The following is an 18,962-nucleotide window of genomic DNA, read 5'->3' on the forward strand; positions in this document are numbered from 1 at the left end:
AGAATTTTTTTATGCTACACTTTATAGAAATGGCGATCAGACTTAGCATGTAACACTTGGCAAGGAGCAACAAGCAATTGTCGAGAAGGTTATGGAGAAATGAATGGGAACAGGATTAAGAATACCAGCAAAATTTCTGATGGATAATGGTGGGGAAATTAGCGGATGAAGAATTTTGAGATGTGGGAAGATTTGAATATCCTCGTTACGTCCACTCCTATTCAGTAGCGGTCTGTGCGAGAGAAACCATGCACGTGATAGATGAAATGTTACATTAAGTCTGATCAACCACATTATAAATTGCAAGCAGCACTGGCATGGGCAATGCATGTGACAAACTCTTTGCAAATAACTGGGGGGTTGTGGGCGTAGTCTGCACTCATTTGTGTACAAGACCGGAATTGAACCCAAGTCCCTGCTAACCACTGTGCCACTGTGTCAAGAATAAACTATGAAGGACTAAATATGTGTATTTATGGGCTAATGGTGCAACAAGTGTTTGATAGTCTCTAATTAATCCGTCTGATTGGAAGCTGATTTAGTTCAGCTGAAAGTAGACCCAACAATGTTTTATTAGCACTGTTGAAGGGAAACTAGTGGACATTTTCTCAATGCACATAGGTGATTTCCTGAGGAGTGTGGGGGCAGTGGTGTGGGGCATCTGAGAAATTTCTAATGGATAAAATAACGCAGGAATTCAAGATTGGAAGTCAGACTTTTGGAGCTTTTAATTCCGTAGAGCTGGATAACAGCCAGACTAAAATAGGAATAAACTGGGTTTAACAGCCTTATTTAGAGATTGTTAATGGGATCCTGTTGAATCAAGCGAGGTCCTCACAAAAGGAAAACTCTGCATCTAAGGAAGAAACAGATCAGCTAAGGAGCTTAACCAAGCGTTGAAATTAGTTATTCACACATACCAGACCGGGTGTGTGCTATGATGTATTAAAATTGAAGCACCATGCTCAAATATGTTCCCATTGGAGAAGTGATCAAAGCAATTAACCGGTATGATGCAGAGTGATTAGCACTCCTCCCTCACCGCACCAGGGACCTGGGTTCGATTCTGGTCTCGGGTTGACTGTCTACATAGAGTTTGCACTTTCTCCCTGTGTCTGTGTGGGCTTCTCCAGGTGCCCTGGTTTCCTCCTACATTCCAAAGACGTGCAGGTTGGGTGGATTGGCCATGCTAAATTGCCCCTTAATGTCCCAAGATGTATAGGTTAGGGGAATTATTCTTATTCATTGATGAGATATTGGCGCCCCTGGCTGGCCAACATTTATTGCCCATCCCTAGTTGCCTGAGAGTAGTCAAAAGTCAACCATGTTGCTGTGGTTCTGGACCCACAGCAAATGTAGGCCAGATCGGGTCAGAACAGCAGATTTCCTTCGAGAAAGGACATTAGTGAACCAGATGGGTTTTTCTGACAATCGACATTGGTTTCATGGTCATCATTAGTGGGGTAAATATGTGGGGTTACGGGGAGAGGGTCTGGGTAAATTGCTCTGTCAGAGAGTTGATGCAGACTTGATGGGCTGAATGGCCACCTTCTGTACTGTGGGGGTTCTATGCTTAAATTAAGACATTGACGAGATTAAATCCTATCAGATTTACAGAGCTGGATGATTGGCAAGGGATAAAATTGCTTATTTTTAGTGATGCCTTGTGCTAACCTGTCTGCTGGTTATTCAGGTGTAGCAGGAGTGGGAAGAAATGATACAAGTTGCCCATTTGCATGGAAATCAAAGATAAAGGGAATAGTTCAAATCGCTTTTACTGCAGACCCTTGCGCTGATAGAGGCAACATATATGCCTATATATTTATCGAGTATTTTAAAAGATTTCCTATATAAGGCACAACAGAGTGAAAATGTGTTTTTTTTTAAATTCCTTTGTGGGACATGGGTGTCACTGGCTGGCCAGCATTTATTGCCCATGCCTTGTGCTACATTGATAATCATTCACTCTGGGTCCTTTCAACTATGAGTGTCACAGTGAAAAGGTTGAGGATTGATCTCACAAGTAGGAGTAGGAAAGAAAGGAATTCTCCAAAATTAAACAGGTTGCCACAAGTCTCCAGTTAGCTGATTACGAAGGGAAGTGCCTGTCTGCAGAAAGGAGTGAATGTCGGTGAAGTGGAATGCCTGGCATTGTCATAGATTGTGACAACAGGAACATTTTCATGTCCTCACCTTCTTAAAATGTTTTTGTGTTGGTTTGTGCAATAGGGGAATTTGGATTATATGAAAGGCTGATTGTACTATAAGGTGACATGCATTTACATTTGTTTGTATAAAGATGTATTTTGCTCATCAATTTACTTTAAAAGAGAAGAGGAAATGTGTTAGAATCGAACAGATTCTGCTTAATGAATGTCAAACATGCAGTACTTGAAGATGCCCAGGTGCTAGATATTGATTTATTCATTATATTCAGTTGTAAATAAGGAAGATTGAGCGAGCACTGGCTACCTGGTGTGTTGGAGGGCAGAAATAAGCTGGAGGAATTTGTCTCTCTGCTCGTCAATCTTTGAAAGCCAATTGAATGTTATTCACACTTCCAAAAGGATGTGGAGACTTTGGAGGGGGTGCAGAAAAGATTTACGAGGATGCTGCCTGGTATGGAGGGCATTAGCAATGAGGAGAGGTTGGAGAAACTTAGTTTGTTTTCACTGGAACAATGGAGGTTGAGGGGCGACCTGATAGAGGAGTACAAGATTATGAGAGGCATGGATAGAGTGGATAGTCAAAAGCTTGGGTGGCACAGTAGCACAGTGGTTAGCACTGCTGCTTCACAGCTCCAGAGATCTGGGTTCGATTCCTGGCTCGGGTCACTCTCTGTGTGGAGTTTGCACATTATCCTCGTGTCTGCGTGGGTTTCCTCCGGGTGCTCCAGTTTCCCCCCACAGTCCAAAGATGTGCGGGTTAGGTTGATTGGCCATGCTAAAATTGCCCCTTAGTGTCCAGGGATGTGTAGGTTAGAGGGATTAGTGGGTAAATGTACAGGGTTATGGAGATAGGGCCTGGGTGGGATTGTGGTCGGTGCAGGCTCGAAGGGCCTGTTTCTGCACTGTAGGGTTCTATGTTCCTTGTCCCAGGGTGGAAGAGTCAATTACTAGGGGGCATAGGTTTAAGATGTGAGGAGCAAGGTTTAAAGGGGAAGTATGAGGCAAGTATTTTACACAGAGGGTGGTGGGTGCCTGGAACTCGTTGCCGGGGTAGGTGGTGGAAGCTGATATGATAGTGACTTTTAAGGGGCGTCTGGACAAATACATGAATAGGATGGGAATAGAGGGATATGATCCCTGGAAGGAGGCGGTTTTAGTTCAGTCTCGCATCATGGTCGGTGCAGAGTTGGAGGGCCGAAGGGCCTGTTCCTGTGTTGTAATTTAAAAAAAAATCATTGAATACAGAAATAAGAAGGTTATGATTCAGTTGTACAGGGCATGGGTGAGACCACATCTGGAATATTGTATACAGTGTTGTTCTCCTTATTGAAGAAAAGGTGTTAGAAGCAGTTCAGAGAAGGTTTACCATACCAATACCAGGCTAGATGGGTTGTCTTACAAGATATAGTTGGAGACGGTAATCCCTGCTGGGGTTTAGAAGAGTAAGAGGCCACTTAATTGAAACATTTAAGATGCTGAGGGATATTGACAGGGTGGATGTGGAGAGGATGTTTCCTGTTGTGGTTAGGAGAATTCTTTTCTCTCAGAGGTGCTGAGTCTCTGGAACTCTCGTCCTCAAAAGGCAGGGGAAACAGAATCTCTGAATATTTCTAAGGCAGAGCTAGAGAGATTCTTGATTAACAACCAGGGTGAAAGGTTATTGGAGGTTAGGCAGGAATGTGGGTTGAGGTTACAATCAGATCAGCCATGATCGTACAGAATGGTGGAGCAGGACCGAGGGCTTACTCCTGCTCGTATGTTTGTAAATTTGTTTGTGTGTAAAATAAACCTGAGTAAAGTCAAGATCAGCACTGGATTCATTCTTCAAATCTATAATGAGCTTTAGTTGGAGTTAACGGTGGGAAATCATTGCTTGAAAGAGTGGTAGAGGCACATTCAGCAAGTGTGCAAGAAAGGACTTGAAAATATCATAAACTACAAGGTGTGGGCCAAAAATGGATCACCAGGATGACTTTCCTTTGGCTGGCACAGATGCAATGGGCCGAGCAGCCTTCTTCCGCACAATACGATTCAATTAATCTTTTTTAAAAAAACGTTTGCACAATGAGAGGAAACAAAGTACAGGAAGCATTGGAATTTCTAAAAGAGGCAGCTGAGACTTGTTAAGAAAATATTCGGAAAATACAGTGGCCCTGTGAACTCCTGAGGGAAGGAACGGGAGAATCAGAAACATTTTCACAGCTCTCTCTGTTGATAGCAGCAAGCGAGTCCCAGAACGAGCAAGTTCCTCAGCATGGAAATTAAATAAAAGTGGTCAGATAAATCAAGTATAGTCAAACGCATTTTTTGTTTCAGCAATTCTCACTCAGAAAGAATGAGGCCCATAATTCACTTGCCAAAAAATACATGGAAAACGCTTTGCTTCGGAAGGTGTTAAGAGATGGAAATTTGGAAGAATTAGTTTCTGATGCCTGCTGTCTGTGATATATGTGATTGACAGGCAAAGAGAATTCTAGCAATATTCTTCTTTAAAATTGCTAATGGTACAAATAGCTCTGGCAGAAAGAATGTTGTCTACTCTCTGTAAGACTAATGCTGACTGTGGTTTGATGTGCTGATATACAGGGGTGGGCAATCTAGTCCAATGAGTGAGCATGAGTGGCCTGCCTTCATCTCAGTGGGCTGCAAAATTGAAATCGGGTTTACTCACTAACCATGGTCCTTGGATAAGATTCAATATATTTTAAAACATGCTGAATATTTCAGAACGATCTATAGAAAATGCTTAAGATTCGTAGGGCTGTCATCAATTTCAAATGGTAAAATGAAATATTGACGCTTTGGAGAGCACACGGCTCTCACAGTCAATGTTGTGAGAAATCAGCACACATTTCACTTGTATCATTGCTTTATGTGCGAATCACTTCAGTCACACCAGTCGGAAAATAAACAATGTGGATGGAAATCAGCGGAAGTGGCAAAACTGCACGTGGGTAATGGTCAACAAAATGTCCCATGGACCACATTCAGAACCCAAATGGGCCACACGTGGCCCTCGGGAAAATTTAGGAGGACCATCATAGAACCCTACAGTGCAGAAAGAGGCCCTTCGGCCCATCGAGTCTGCATCAAACACAATCCCACCCAGGCCCTACCCCCCTATCCCTACATATCATACCCACTAATCCCTCTAACCTGTGCATCCCTGGACACTAAAGGGCAATTTCTTAGCACGGCCAATCAACCAAACCCACACATCTTTGGACTGTGGGAAGAAACCAGAGCACCCGGAGGAAACCCACACAGACACGAGGAGAATGTGCAAACTCCACACAGACAGTGACCCAAGCCGAGAATCGAACCCAGGACCCTGGAGCTGTGAAGCAGCAATGCTAACCACTGTGCTACTATGCTGCCCCACAGGGTGGAAATGGTCTTGCAAATGTATTCATGTCATAAAGTGGCCCTTTTTGAACTCTGACCTGTGCGCTAACCTGGCTGCCCTGGGTTACAGGTGTATCTCCTCAGAGGTCCAAGAATTTGAAGTTCTGGAAGAAAAATAAAGCTAGGGAGGAAATGCAAATTGGGGACAATTGGAATCAAAATAGATATTGCGAGACCCCCCCACTCCACCCGCCTCCCCCCACCAAAGTCATTCCATGTGTGATGAGATGGCATACTGCGCCACTTACCTTTTGGCACCAACTAAGGAACTAAACATGAGGATTCTGTTGCAGGAATCCAGTTTGACAGCCCCATGAATCTGGTACCCACACACGGCACACTGAACACAAACCTAGGCAGGTTCTCTAACCCAGTGTACCTGACATACAAATTAAACAAACTGGTGAATTCTGGAGGGAGGGGGGGCGCAAGGGGGGAATCAGGATGAAAATTAATATAGAAAGTGTAACGTCATCAAATATTTCTCATTGCTTTCAGAGCATGGATGCCTTTATATTAATAGAGATTAATTGAGAGAGGTATTTAAGGATGGCACAAGTATATAGAAAGTAGAAGAGAAATACGTTGATGGGGTTTGATATGTGATCATAATAAGATTAAAAGAAAGATGAACAGGAGTAGGCCACTCAGCTCACTGTCCCATCATTTCATAAGATGATGACTGATCTGATTGTGGCCTTGGCTCCACTTTTCTGCCTGTATTCCAATAACAATCGACTACTTTGTCTTTACAACACAATCTTGAAATGGCAAGGCCTCGATTGCTGTGGAAGAGAATTCAAAAGGCCCTCCAGAATAAGAAATCCTTCTTCATCCATTTTACATCCTTTCTTTCCAAACTGTGGCTCCTATTTAGAGCATCCCCCTCAAGATTAAATATCCTCCTGGCATTTACCCTGTCCCAGTTGCCTCAGAATCTTGCCTGGTTCAATGAGGAGAGACCATGACATTGTGGCAATGCCATGGAGGACCAGAAACCCAGTGGTGGGCACATGTACTGCTCTGGTGATCAATGGGACTGAATATAAATTATGGCCTGTTTTAGGCAAAGTCAACTCAAGAAGATGCAAGTTCATCTTCAGAGTCATCAACTGAGTTAAGAAGACCTGAACTTTTGATATGATAACCACACCCTGAACATTGTAACATATGCTCATAACAAGTAACAGGTGGCACAATAGCATAGTGGTTAGCACTGCTGCCTCACAGCGCTAGGGACCTGGGTCTGATTCCTCGTTTGGGTCACTGTCTGTGCAGAATCTGCACATTCTCCCTGTATCTGCTTGGGTTTCCTCCGGGTGCTCCAGTTTCCTCCCAGTCTGAAAGATGTGCTGGTTAGGCTGATTGTCCATGTTAAATTCACCCTCAGCGTACCTGAACAGGAGCCGGCTAGGGGCTTTTCACAGTAACTTCATTGCACTATTAATGTAAGCCTACTTGTGACACTAAAACTTTAACGTAATGCTATGGGGACACAGGTTCAAATCCCGTTATGGCAGCTGGAGGAATTTACATTCAATTTATCCAAATCGTGGGTTTAAATTAAGTGTGTCCATGAAACTGTTGGCCATTTTTATACAAAGCCATCTGGTTCATGGATGGAAATCTGCCACCCCTACCTGGTCTGGCCTACATGTGACACCAGGCAAGGTTGACACTTAACCTCTGAGCAAACCATTCAGTTCAAAGGTTATCAGTAGATGGGTGACAAACACTGGCTTTGCCAGCTGATGACTACATCTCATGAAAGAATGATGAGAAAAAGATAATTATCTTCAGGCCCAACTTACTTGACCTTTCCTCAAACATTGAATCCTTCATACCAGAACTCTGTCTGATGAAGCTTCAATTAACGTGCTTCTTTCAGTAAGGAGACCAAAACTGCACAAAGTACTCTTGGTACAGACTCAACAATGCCCTGTACAGTTGTAGCAAGACATCCTTGCTTTTACATTCTGTCCCACTGCAATAAAAGCTAACATTCCATTCGCCTTCCCAATCACTTGACGAACCTGCATCTTAACTTTTTATCATTCATGACTTGGGCTTGGACTTGTATAATAGCTCAGGGGTTAGAGCACTGGTGTTGTAAACCAGGGGTCATGAATTCAAACTTCACTGAGGCCTAATGTATTTCTGGGGTGTCACGGTGGCACAGTGGTTAGCACTGCTGCCTCACAACACCAGGGGCCTGGGTTCAATTCCAGCCTCAGGTGACTCCCTGTGCCTGCGTGGGTTTCCTCCGGGTCCTCCGGTTTCCTCCCACAGTCCAAAGATGTGCAGGTTAGGTTGATTGGCCATGCTAAATTGCCCATTAGTATCGGGGATCAGTAGAGTAAATGCCGAGGGTTACGGGGATAGGGCCTGAGTGGGATTGTTGTCAGTGCAGACTTAATGGGCCGAACAGCCTCCTCCTGCTCTGTAGAAGTTCTATGTTTCTATGAATGGCACGGTGGTACAGCGGTTAGCATTGCTACCTCGCAGCACCAGGGACCCAGATTTAATTCCGCTTTGGATGACTTGGAGTTTCCACATTTGCTGTGTGTGTGCATGGGTTTCCTCTGGGTGCTCCGGTTTCCTCCCACAGTCCAAAGATGTGCTGGTTAGGTGGATTTGCCATGCAGAATTGTCCCTTAGTGTCCAAAGACAGAATCGTAGAATCCCTGTGTGCAGAAGGAGGCCATTCAGCCCATCAAGTTTGTGCTGACTCTTACCCGTGCTTTACACATAACTCCACATGCTTACCTCTCTAATCCCCCCACCGACCTAAAGGGAATCTGTGTCCCAAATCTCTGTTTTCAATTAGTCAGCCATTCCTCAATCCACGCTAATATATCACACAATAAACTATTACCTTGTGCAGTAACCTTTTATGTGGCAACACATCAGTTTGGGTGGCACAGTTGATAGCGCTGCTGTCTCACAGCACTGGGATCCCGGTTTGATTCCAGCCTCGGCTGACTGTTTGTGATGAATTTGTACATGTCTACCTGGGTTTTCTCCGGGTGCTCGGATTACCTGCCACAGTCCAGAGATGTGCGGGTTAGGTGGATTGGCCATACTAAACTCACAAGGTTTTGAGGATGGGGTGGGGGGAGGCTGGGCCTGGAAGATACTCTGTACAAACTTGATAAGCTGAATAGCCTCCTCCTGCAATGTAGGAATTCTGTGGATTTTATGAACGCCTTTTGGAATTCCAAGATGTTTAATAACCAATTGCATAAGTTTGAAGTGCGGTCACCCTGTGTAAGAAGACAAAGCAACTGTTATGTATCTGTAAAGTCCCATGAGCTGAACATGAGACCAATGAACGCATACTTAAAAGCAAAATACTGTGGATGCTGGAAATCTGAAATATCATCAGAATATGCAGAATAAACTCACTCAACACAACTGGCAGAGGAACAGAGTTAACGTTTTGAGCCCAATATGACCCTCAACAGTCCTGTCATACAAACTCAAAATGTTAACTCTGCTTCTCTCTCCACAGATTCTGCCAGACCGGTGGAGATTTTCTCTTTTAATTTCAGATCGATGAAGAATTTGGCTGTTATTCATGATGTTGTTTAGATAGACATATTCAGAAGGGGCAGCACAGTGGCACAATGGTTCGCACAGCTGCCTCACAATGCCAGGAACATGGGTTCGATTCCCGGCTTGGGTCACTGTCTGTCTGAAGTTTGCACTTTCTCCTTGTGTCTGTGTGGGTTTCCTCCGGGTGCTCCGGTTTCCTCCCATAGTCCAAAGATGTGTAGATTAGATTGATTGGCCATGTTAAATTGCCCCTTAGTGTCCAGAGATGTGTAGGTTTGGAGGATTAGCATGGTAAATTTGTGGAGTTAAGGGCTTGGGTAGGATGCTGTGTCAGAGAGTGCATGCAGATTCAATGGGCTGAGTGGCCTCCTTCCACACTGTAGGGATTCTATGATTCTGTAAGAAGAACACTGTAGGAACTCAGGGGTTGTTCAAGGTTGGGATTGATAGATTGTTGACAGGTAATACAGTCAAGCCATGGGAAGGAAGGTGGGTGGGGGGGGGCTGGGGGAGGGTGGGGTGGGGTGGGGGGGGGGGGGGGGTGCGGCGGCAAAGTGAGTAAAAGTAGTTGAGGGGTATCATAAATTTCAATGATCGGGGCTGTGGGTTAATAAACAACTAATGAAAAGCTATGACCCTCTTTCTATATATCTACATCTATATGAAAGAGATAACACGCTCAACCTGTTTGACTGCATAACAAATGCACTTTCCTCGGCCATCAGGTCCTGGGGTGGGACTCGAGCCTGGACCATTCTGGCTCAGAAGCAGAGATAAGAACCCCACTACACCACAAGAGCACCACTTGATTCTGCCTGCTCTACCATTCAATAAAATCATCGAATCTACAGTGCAGAAGGAGGCCATTCGGCTCATCGAGCCTGCACTGACAACAATCCCATCCAGATCCCACCCCTCTAACCCCACATATTTACCCTCTTAATCCCCCTGACACTTCTGCGTGGCCAATCCATCGGACTAGCACATCTTTGGGAGAAAACCGAAGCATTAGGAGGAAACCAACGCAGGAACGGGGAGAAAGTGCAAACTCTACACGGTGACCTGGTGACCCAGGGCCAGTATTGAACCCGGGTCCCTGGCATGTGAGGCAGCAGCGCTAACCACTGTGCCACCCCAAATAATGGCTGGTCATGATTGTAAGCTCCGCATTCCTGCGCATTTCATCCCAATGATACCACCACCTACCATCCTCTTTTTCCTCCACTCCCCGTTTCCCATTACAACCCCACCCCTCACTGTCAGACCTGCTGAGATTTTCCAGCATCTTCTTCCACCTCTAACCCAGTAAATGGCGGCCTCGCTTTTATAATGAAACTTTGGAGTGGGGGCTTAACCTAGGGCCACTGTTTGTTGCTGCCTGCACTGTCACCCAAGTACCATTGAAAGTGGGGAGTGTTGCAGGATTCAGCCTGGGCGTCTCTTTGCCTTATCCTGCGGTACTGAGTGTACTTCACCACTCCAGCTTCACCTCAGAGCCAACGGATGCAGAAACTTGCTTATTACTCACTCCCCAGTGATTTCTGACAAAGTACAGGGCAGGACAATCAATTGTTCTCAGTCAAAAGCTGAACAATGAGACAATTTGTTATTTCCTTTTATTAAGAACCATGTGTTTGCATAATATATAACCTGTGGCAATAAACATATCACAATAGCATGTTTTTCCCCTCTCACAGGAACTAATTATATTTCTAAACACTGTTTCTCATGTTGTCTAACTTATCCAGGGTTTTTGTTTCAATATATATACAATTTCAGGTGCACTTCTTGATGTTTGCTTAGTACGGATGTTTAAAATCTCTGTCCAAAATCTCCCAGTGCATTGTTAGAGATTCCTAAACAATGTGGCAAAGAGCTTATTATAGATCTCCTCACCACCAATCAGTGTGTTTCCCTTACACAGGGAGGGAGGTTGAATGCTGACCTGTATCTGATGCTCGCCCCGATCGCTGTTTGGATTTAACCTTGTGCCCTACACAGGTAGATGTCAGTTTTCTATTTTGCAGAACCCGTTTCCAAGCCCAAGGTGGTCCCCAGCGTCTCTCAAACCTTCGAGTCCAATGGCACCGTCACCCTGAACTGCAGCCTGTCGGGTGACTCCCCATCCATCCGTTGGATAAAGGACGGTCTTTACCTCCAATATAACGACAGGATCAATGTATCCCTGGACAATCAGACACTGACAATAACTGCAGTGAATCGCTCTGATTCAGGGGACTATCAGTGTGAGGCTCACAACACTGTCAGCAACAAAACAAGTGACCCATTCTCTCTGATAGTTTACTGTAAGTATGAATATTTAAATATCTACCCATCTATCTATCTACCTCTCTATCTATCTATCTACCTGTTTGTCTGTCTCTGCCTGTCTGTTTGTCTGTCTCTACCTGTCTGTCTCTACATGCCTGTCTGCCTGTCTATCTATCTCTACCTGCCTGTCTGCCTCTATCTATCTCTAGCTGCCTGTCTGCCTGTCTATCTATCTCTAGCTGCCTGTCTGCCTGTCTATCTATCTCTACCTGCCTGTCTGCTTGCCCATTTATCTCTATCTGCCTGTCTATCTATTTGCCTGTCTATCTATCTGCCTGTCTATCTATCTGTCTCTCTCCATGTCGGTCTGTCAGTCTGTTTGCCTACCTATCTGTCTATCTGTCTAACCGTGTATTGTATTTGAAGTGAGCTGCAGCATATATATTTATTTATATATATATATAAAATCAATGTACATTGATCAAATTCAACTCTTTTGAATAGCCACTTACAAACTGAAAAATGTTCTCCACCAGACTAAATGATTTCAAAGGCATTCTCCCCCCCTTCATTCTTCACAAGCCGATCTTGTCAACATTCCTGACACTGGGTAATGTGGTGGCAGTACCCTGGCGGAGAGGAGCACTTTGGCCTCTGTGTTATATCCCCCTGGAGATTCTGTTCCCAGGCTTGAACTTCCAGCACTCCCAGATTTTCAAAAGGAGCTGGGGCTTATCTCAGCAGCACAGCTGCTGCTGAGCACAGAGGTGGGTAGGGACGGAATGCAAAGGCGTTGTCCCTACAGGAAATTCTCAAGACTAAACTGTTGTATATAGTCACAACGAAATTGAAATACATCAGTAATTCCAATGCATCTACCTGGTTCATTTTCTACATTGCAAGTGGCAAAACTAAAATAAGTTCCTCATATTCCCAGTTCACAGTTTCATCAATTACACTGCCCCATTCAGTATTATTCTTCCTTGCAAGATGACGTGCACTTTATCTGCATATCATTTGTTTCACGTCATTTCGCTTCTGTGAAACCTATAGTAATATTTGTATCCTTTTTACCCGTACAGATGGACCAGAAGAACCTCGAATATCCATTGATCCAGACAAAGGGGACATTACTTTGGGATCCAATGTCACTTTCACGTGTTCTGTGCAGTCAGTCCCACCTGCCGAATTTGAGTGGTTTTTCAATGGTGACCCCATGAATAAAACAGGACAAGAGATGACCCTCGTTGGCATCGTCCCAGGTCATAGTGGCAATTACACATGTCAGGCCTATAACAACATGACCAGAAACTACGTCAATGTATCAGAACCAATGCACGTCGTAGGTGAGACAACAAACTCGAGTTAGCTCTGATCTTTATGCTGCTATTGACACCTGCTTTAGTCTTTAACATTGTCATTACCACTCCCTTTGTCTTATGCCCAGGACCATCTATGTCACTTAATCCCTCCTGAGCTCCCACCTATCTTTGATCTATTTTGCTGCACCCACTCCACCCTCTCTCTATAAAACCCATCAACATTATGACCCTCCTCCAGTCCCAAGGAAGACTCATACAGACTGGAAACATTTCTCTCTCTACAGATGCTCCCATCCACTTTTTATGTTGGCTAGTTGTAAAGCCTACCGTGCGCAGTAGTTAGCATTACTGCCTCACAGTGCCAGGGATCCAAGTCCAATTCTACCCTTGGTTGACTATCTATGTGGACTTTACATGTATTCCCTATGCTTGCGTGGGTTTCCTCCGGGTGCTCCAGTTTCCTCCCGCTTTCCAAAGATGTGCAGGTTGGGTTGACTGGCCCTGCTAAATTCTCCCGTAGTGTCCCAGGATGTGTTGGGTATGGGGATAAGCAGGGTGAATGTGTAGTGTTACGGAGATAGTGCCTGGGTATGATGCTCTGTTGGACAGTCAATGCAGACTCAATAGGCCTCCTTCTGCACTGTAGGGATTCTATTCTATGATTCAGCCACAGTAGATATTCGAAATCTGTAATATATTTCCAATTGGACGGGTTTAGTAGAACCCACTGACTAGTGGAAATTTCAATCTGTATGCCACTCCAGCCCTTAGATTGCCAATTGTGGGTTTTGATACAGAAGATCATTATCATGATTGCTTCATGATAAGGGGCAGAGTAGATTTTGAGAAACTGCCCCCACTCGTAAAAGGATCGAGAGTGAGAGGGCACAGATTTAAAGTGATTTGCAAAAGAAGCAAGAGCGATGTGAGAGTAAGTTATTTTGCACAGCGAGTGGTTGGGGTCTGGAATGTGCTGCCTGGAAAAGTGCCCTTCAGCAACAGTGGACATTCAAAACCTGCAACGTACATCCAGCTGGATGCATTTCAAAAGGAGATGGTGGAGGCAGGACCAGTCGAAGCATTTGGGAGGGCATTAGATGATTATTCGAATGGAAACAATGTGCAGGCGTATGGGGGGAAAGGCAGGGGAATGGCACAAAGTCATAATGCTCGTTTGGAAAGCTGGCACAGATATAATGGACCCAATGGACTCCTTCTGTGCTGTAATATCTCTGTGATCCTGTAGTTTCCCTCTGTTGACTCAATCAGATCTCTTAATTATTTTAAACCCTCGAATGGATCACCACCCGATGCCTCAGCTGAAGGGCATACTCGCAAATCAAATGGCAAAAATAAAACCAAACATACTGTCTGAAAGCTGGATGATTTTAACTGTTGGCATTCACTGTCGTGTGAAGAAATAGTTGGATGCTGGCCTCACTTTGTGTTGGCTGGGGACGATATGTAACTGCAAAATCTATTTTGGTTCAAGACTAAAATCACTGGAACCAGATTCTTTGCACAGAGGAAAAATTTAAAGTTTAAAATATGGGAATATTCAGTCTTAAACACAAATAGGTTCATACTTCCCTATCATCATAACTTAACCTTTTAAGCCCTGGTATCTTTTTGTATTATTTATTCTTTCATGGGATGTGGGCATCGCTGGCAAGGCCAATGTTTTTTACTCCTGAACTGAGTGGCTGGCTTGGCCGTTTAAAGTTTATTTATTAGTCACAAGTGGACTTACATTAACACTGCAATGAAGTTACGATGAAAATCTCCCAGTCACCACACTCAGGCACTCGTTCGGGTACACTGAGGGAGAATTTAGCATGGCCAATGCACCCTAACCAGCACAACTTTCAAATGTGGGAGGAAACCAGAGCACCTGAGGAAACCCACACAGAGATGGGGAGAATGTGCAAGGTTCACACAGTGACCCAATTAGGAATTGAACCCAGGTCCCTGGTACTGTGGGGAAGCAGTGCTCACCACTGTGCCCCCATGCCCACCCTTTCAGAGGACTGTTAAGAATCAACCACATTGCTGTGGGTCTGCAGTCACATATAGGCTAGACCAGCTTAAATAGTATATTTGGTTGGCACAGTGATTAGCACTGCTGCCTCACAGTGCCAGGGACTCGGGTTCAGTTCCAGCCTTGGGTGACTGCCTGTGTGGAGTCTGCACATTCACCCCGTGTCTGCATGGGTTTCCTCTGGGTGCTCCGGTTTCCTCCCACATCCCAAAAATGTGCAGGCTAGATGGATTGGCCATGCAAAGTTGCTCCTTAATGTCCCAAGATGTGTAGTTTAGGTGGATTAGTCATGCTAAATTACCCCTTAGTATCCAAAGATGTGCAGGCTAGACGGATTGCACGTGGGTTATTCCACGTGGGTTCTGATCGAGCCTGCATAACTGAAGCAAGGCATCCACACTTGCAATCTTCTGTAGGTAAAGGCCACCATTTCCATTCAACATTTCATTAGGTACAATAACTATACAGGTTTGTGAATGTCGGCAGTGGAAAATCCTGTATTGGCTGGTCAGTTAACCAGGTCAGTTCACTGTCTGGTGAAATAGTCATATGTGAATCATACGTTGCAGCTTATGTTAATTCTGCCTGGCAGAAAATAAGTCACACCTCTCAGACTTTAATCCCAGTGTCCATCATTGGAGAGTCAAATTTGGGTGGGCAACATGGCCATTCAATCTCCTGTTTTGCACTCAGTTACAGTTATTTGTTTTAGTCAGTCAAGAGCTGTGGGCTTTGCTGGTTAGGCAGTATTTATTGCCCATTCCTCATTGTCCCTTGAGAATTTGATAGTGAGCTGCAGTCCATATTGTGTAGGTACACCTGCAGTGCTGTGAGGGAGGGAGTGCCAGGATTTTGACCCAGCGACAGTGAAGGAATGGCAGTGATATGGTTCCTTACCACTTGCAAAGCCCCCCCTCACATGTGTGAACGTGGGAGTAAGTAACTTATTGTTAAGCCTCTGAAGTTATGCAAATTCAGCAAACAAATCAAAATGTCAATGAAATTTGAATTGGAAAGGAGCAAAGAATGAAGAGGAATTTCAGCTGACGTTCATTACATGATTTTTTTCCTACAAAGCAAAATGGGTCAAATTAACAAATGAAGCAATTAAGTGAATGAGAGAGTGGGGGATAGTCCCTGAAACCAAAATCTCCCAAAGACAAACTTACTAAACTTTAAATCAAAGTCAGGTTCTGGAGATCATTGATGCATCCCAACCCCAGCAGTGCCATGGAACACCTCTGTGGTGCCGGTGGATGCTGCGTGCTCCCATCCCAGGGACAGCCAGCCATGAACAGTGTCACAGAAGATAGGCAGATGATTAGACTGTGTGACCCGGTCTGCTGCTCAGACTATGGGTGCCCAGAGATCAGGAGCATGAGCCTGAAGTGCAACCTAAAATTAAGAAAAACTCCCTTCCAAAAACTAAAAGGGAGTAAGAATCTAATACCCATTATACATCTTGCCCATTCAGTTCAGTTGTCAGATGCCACAAGGTCTGTTCTGCTTCCCTTCTCAAGATCTGCCTCAGTAACCTTTGCGATGGGTAGATCGTCATCCAGCATCACAGTGCAATTGGAGAGAAAGTGTTTTGGTGAGTCTCCCCGCTCCTCTCAGTGAATCTAAACAATGGATGAATTTAAAACACAAAAAGCTGAAATTAGCAACATCTCCATTTGTATCTGGAATATACCCAGACTAAGTAAGCCTCCTAAGAAAACTCTGCCCTAATTTGGTGGGAGTCAAGGGTCGTGTTGCGGGACAGTTGGGGAGAAGGAGAATGTGGGGGTAGCTAGGAGAGTAGAGTTGAGACCACAAACAGATTGGCTGTGATCTCACTGAATGGTGGAGTAAGCTGGAAGGGCTGAGTGGCCTACTCCTGCTGTTATGCTCCTGCCATCGCAGGTTTGACATTTGGATATTAATAGTCAGGATGTCATTCTAACATGCTCCACCTTCGATATGCTGGAGGAGAATTGTGCTAGAAGGAGGTTTTTAGAAGCACAATGTTTATTTCCACACATAGAGGCGGAACATGTGGACATGGGCAGCATGGTGGCACAGTGGTTAGCACTGCTGCCTCACAGCACCAGGGAACCAGTTTCTATTACGGTCTCGGGTAACTGTCTGCATGGAGATTGCATGTTCTCCCCGTGTCTGCATGGGTTTCCTCCGGGTGCTTCGGTTTCCCCCACAGTCCAAAGATGTGCGGGTTAGGTTTATTAGCCATGCTAAATTACTCCTTAATGTCACGGGGGACTAGCAGGGTAAATAAAGTTTCAAGTTTAGTTTTATTAGTGTCACAAGTAGGCTGACATTAACACTGCAATGAAGTTACTGTGAAAATCCCCTCATCGCCACACTCTGGTGCCTGTTTGGGTACACTGAGAGAAAACTTAGCATGGCCAGCGCACCTAACCAGCACATCTTTCGGACTATGTGGGATTAAGGTGATAGGGCCTGCGTGGGATGGTTGTCATTGCAGGCTTGATGGGCTGAATGGCCTCCTTCTGCACTGCAGGGTTTCTATGAAATGCTTTTTCACCCAGAGCTTGCATGTTTTTGCAATTCACTGTCTGCACTGCTGATTGAGACTAAAGCACTCAAATCATTTAAAAGGTTCTTGGACCTGTATGTGAAGAGCCAGAAAAGCAATGGAAAGTGGGTTTAAAATGAAGGGCCAGCCTCTTGTTCGACTGGCACAGACATGATAAGCTGAATAGCCTTTTTCTGCATCATAACCTTTCCCTGGTTCTACATATGACTTAACTATCGGTGCACTGTGTGTAATGGAATCCATGAATATACCGTTACAGAATGAATAATCTGGAGTTTTATTTCGCTTTCTTACAGTTCCAGTTTCCAAGCCAAACATTTCTGCAAATATTTCGGACCCCGTTGAGAACAACGACATCGTGACCCTGACTTGCCATGTGACTGGTGATGTGAGACTCATTTACTGGATTAAGACCAACCAGTTGCTTCCAAATGAAGAGAGGTTGTTGTATTCAGCAGACAATGAGACACTGACGATAAAGCCAGTTAATCGGTCTGATAGCGGCGATTATATGTGCCAGGCATGGGGCCACAGTAACAATGAAACCAGCGATCCATTTTCACTGACGATTTCCTGTAAGTACAGACCCAGTGGAGGGCAGATGTGTTTTCCCGATGACCTCTCCTTATACTGGGGTTCATTTATTGGGAGCATGCTTGAATTAAGAAAGTGGCATTAATTGGGTCAATCAATGGTTAAAATATCATTCAGGAGAACGTGTTTGGAAATTGTACAAATTGAACTTCATGATACGGAGGTTGGTGGGTTTTCTAATGGGTGGTCAGTGGACAGACTGGCTGGTTAAACGTTAACCCATTAATGGACAGCATTGAATAAGCATAGAGATGGAGAAAAGAGGAGTGGGAGTAGGCCATTTGGTCCTTCGAGCCTGCTCCACCATTCAATATGATTATAGCTGATCTCAACACCAAACTCCCACATTCTCCCCATGATGCCTTTACACCTTTAGTGTCTAGAAAGCTGTCTTTTCCTTCTTAAGTAAGTTCAGTAACTTGGACTCCACAGCCTTCTGTGGCAGAGAATTCCACAGTTTGCCACCCTCTGAGTAAAGAGGTTTCTCCTTGTCTTAGTCCTAAATAGCCTTCCCCATATAACAATAGGTTACATGCACAATTGGTTAGGCGCATTGGCCACACTAAATGTACCCTGAACAGGCGCAGGAGTATGGCGACTCAGGGATTTTCACAGTAACTTCATTGAGGTGTTAATATATGCCTATTTGTGACAGTAATAAACTTTAACTTAAGAAAAACTTAAACCATATCCTGAGGTTGTGACCTCTTGTCCTAGACTGCCCCCCCACCTCCCACACACACACACAGAGAAGTAAGAACATCTGTGAATACACTCTGGCCTGCCTTATCAGTATTTTTGACATTTCAATGAGATCCCCTCTCATTCTTCCAAACTCCGGTGAATATAGGCTCATTCAGCCCAATCTCTCCTCTATCAGCAATCCTGCCATCCCAGGAATCAGTCTGGTAAACCTTCCCTGTGCTCCCTCCAAGGCAAGGACATCGTTTCTTAAGAAGGAGACCAAAATTGCTCACAATATTCCAGGTTTGGTCTCACCATGGCCCTGAACAGCTGCAGTAAGACATTCTTGCTCCTGTACAAGACAAGAG

The 18,962-nt window shown here is 44.6% G+C and overlaps 1 protein-coding gene across 2 annotated transcripts in view; it reads left to right on the forward strand.

Annotated features, from left to right (window-relative positions):
- Positions 1-18,962, forward strand: part of LOC145354057 (cell adhesion molecule CEACAM5-like) — a 64,033-nt gene that overhangs the window by 14,020 nt on the left and 31,051 nt on the right. For both annotated transcript variants that reach the window (XM_080205187.1, XM_080205185.1), the window contains exons 3-5: positions 11,156-11,434; positions 12,482-12,745; positions 17,613-17,891. In XM_080205187.1, coding sequence (XP_080061313.1) covers positions 11,156-11,434; positions 12,482-12,745; positions 17,613-17,891 — 822 coding nt within the window. The remainder of the gene's footprint in view (positions 1-11,155; positions 11,435-12,481; positions 12,746-17,612; positions 17,892-18,962) is intronic.

The sequence above is a fragment of the Carcharhinus amblyrhynchos genome, chromosome 16, assembly GCF_965287045.1.
Source record: "Carcharhinus amblyrhynchos chromosome 16, sCarAmb.v2.hapA, whole genome shotgun sequence".
NCBI classification, from domain to species: domain Eukaryota; kingdom Metazoa; phylum Chordata; class Chondrichthyes; order Carcharhiniformes; family Carcharhinidae; genus Carcharhinus; species Carcharhinus amblyrhynchos.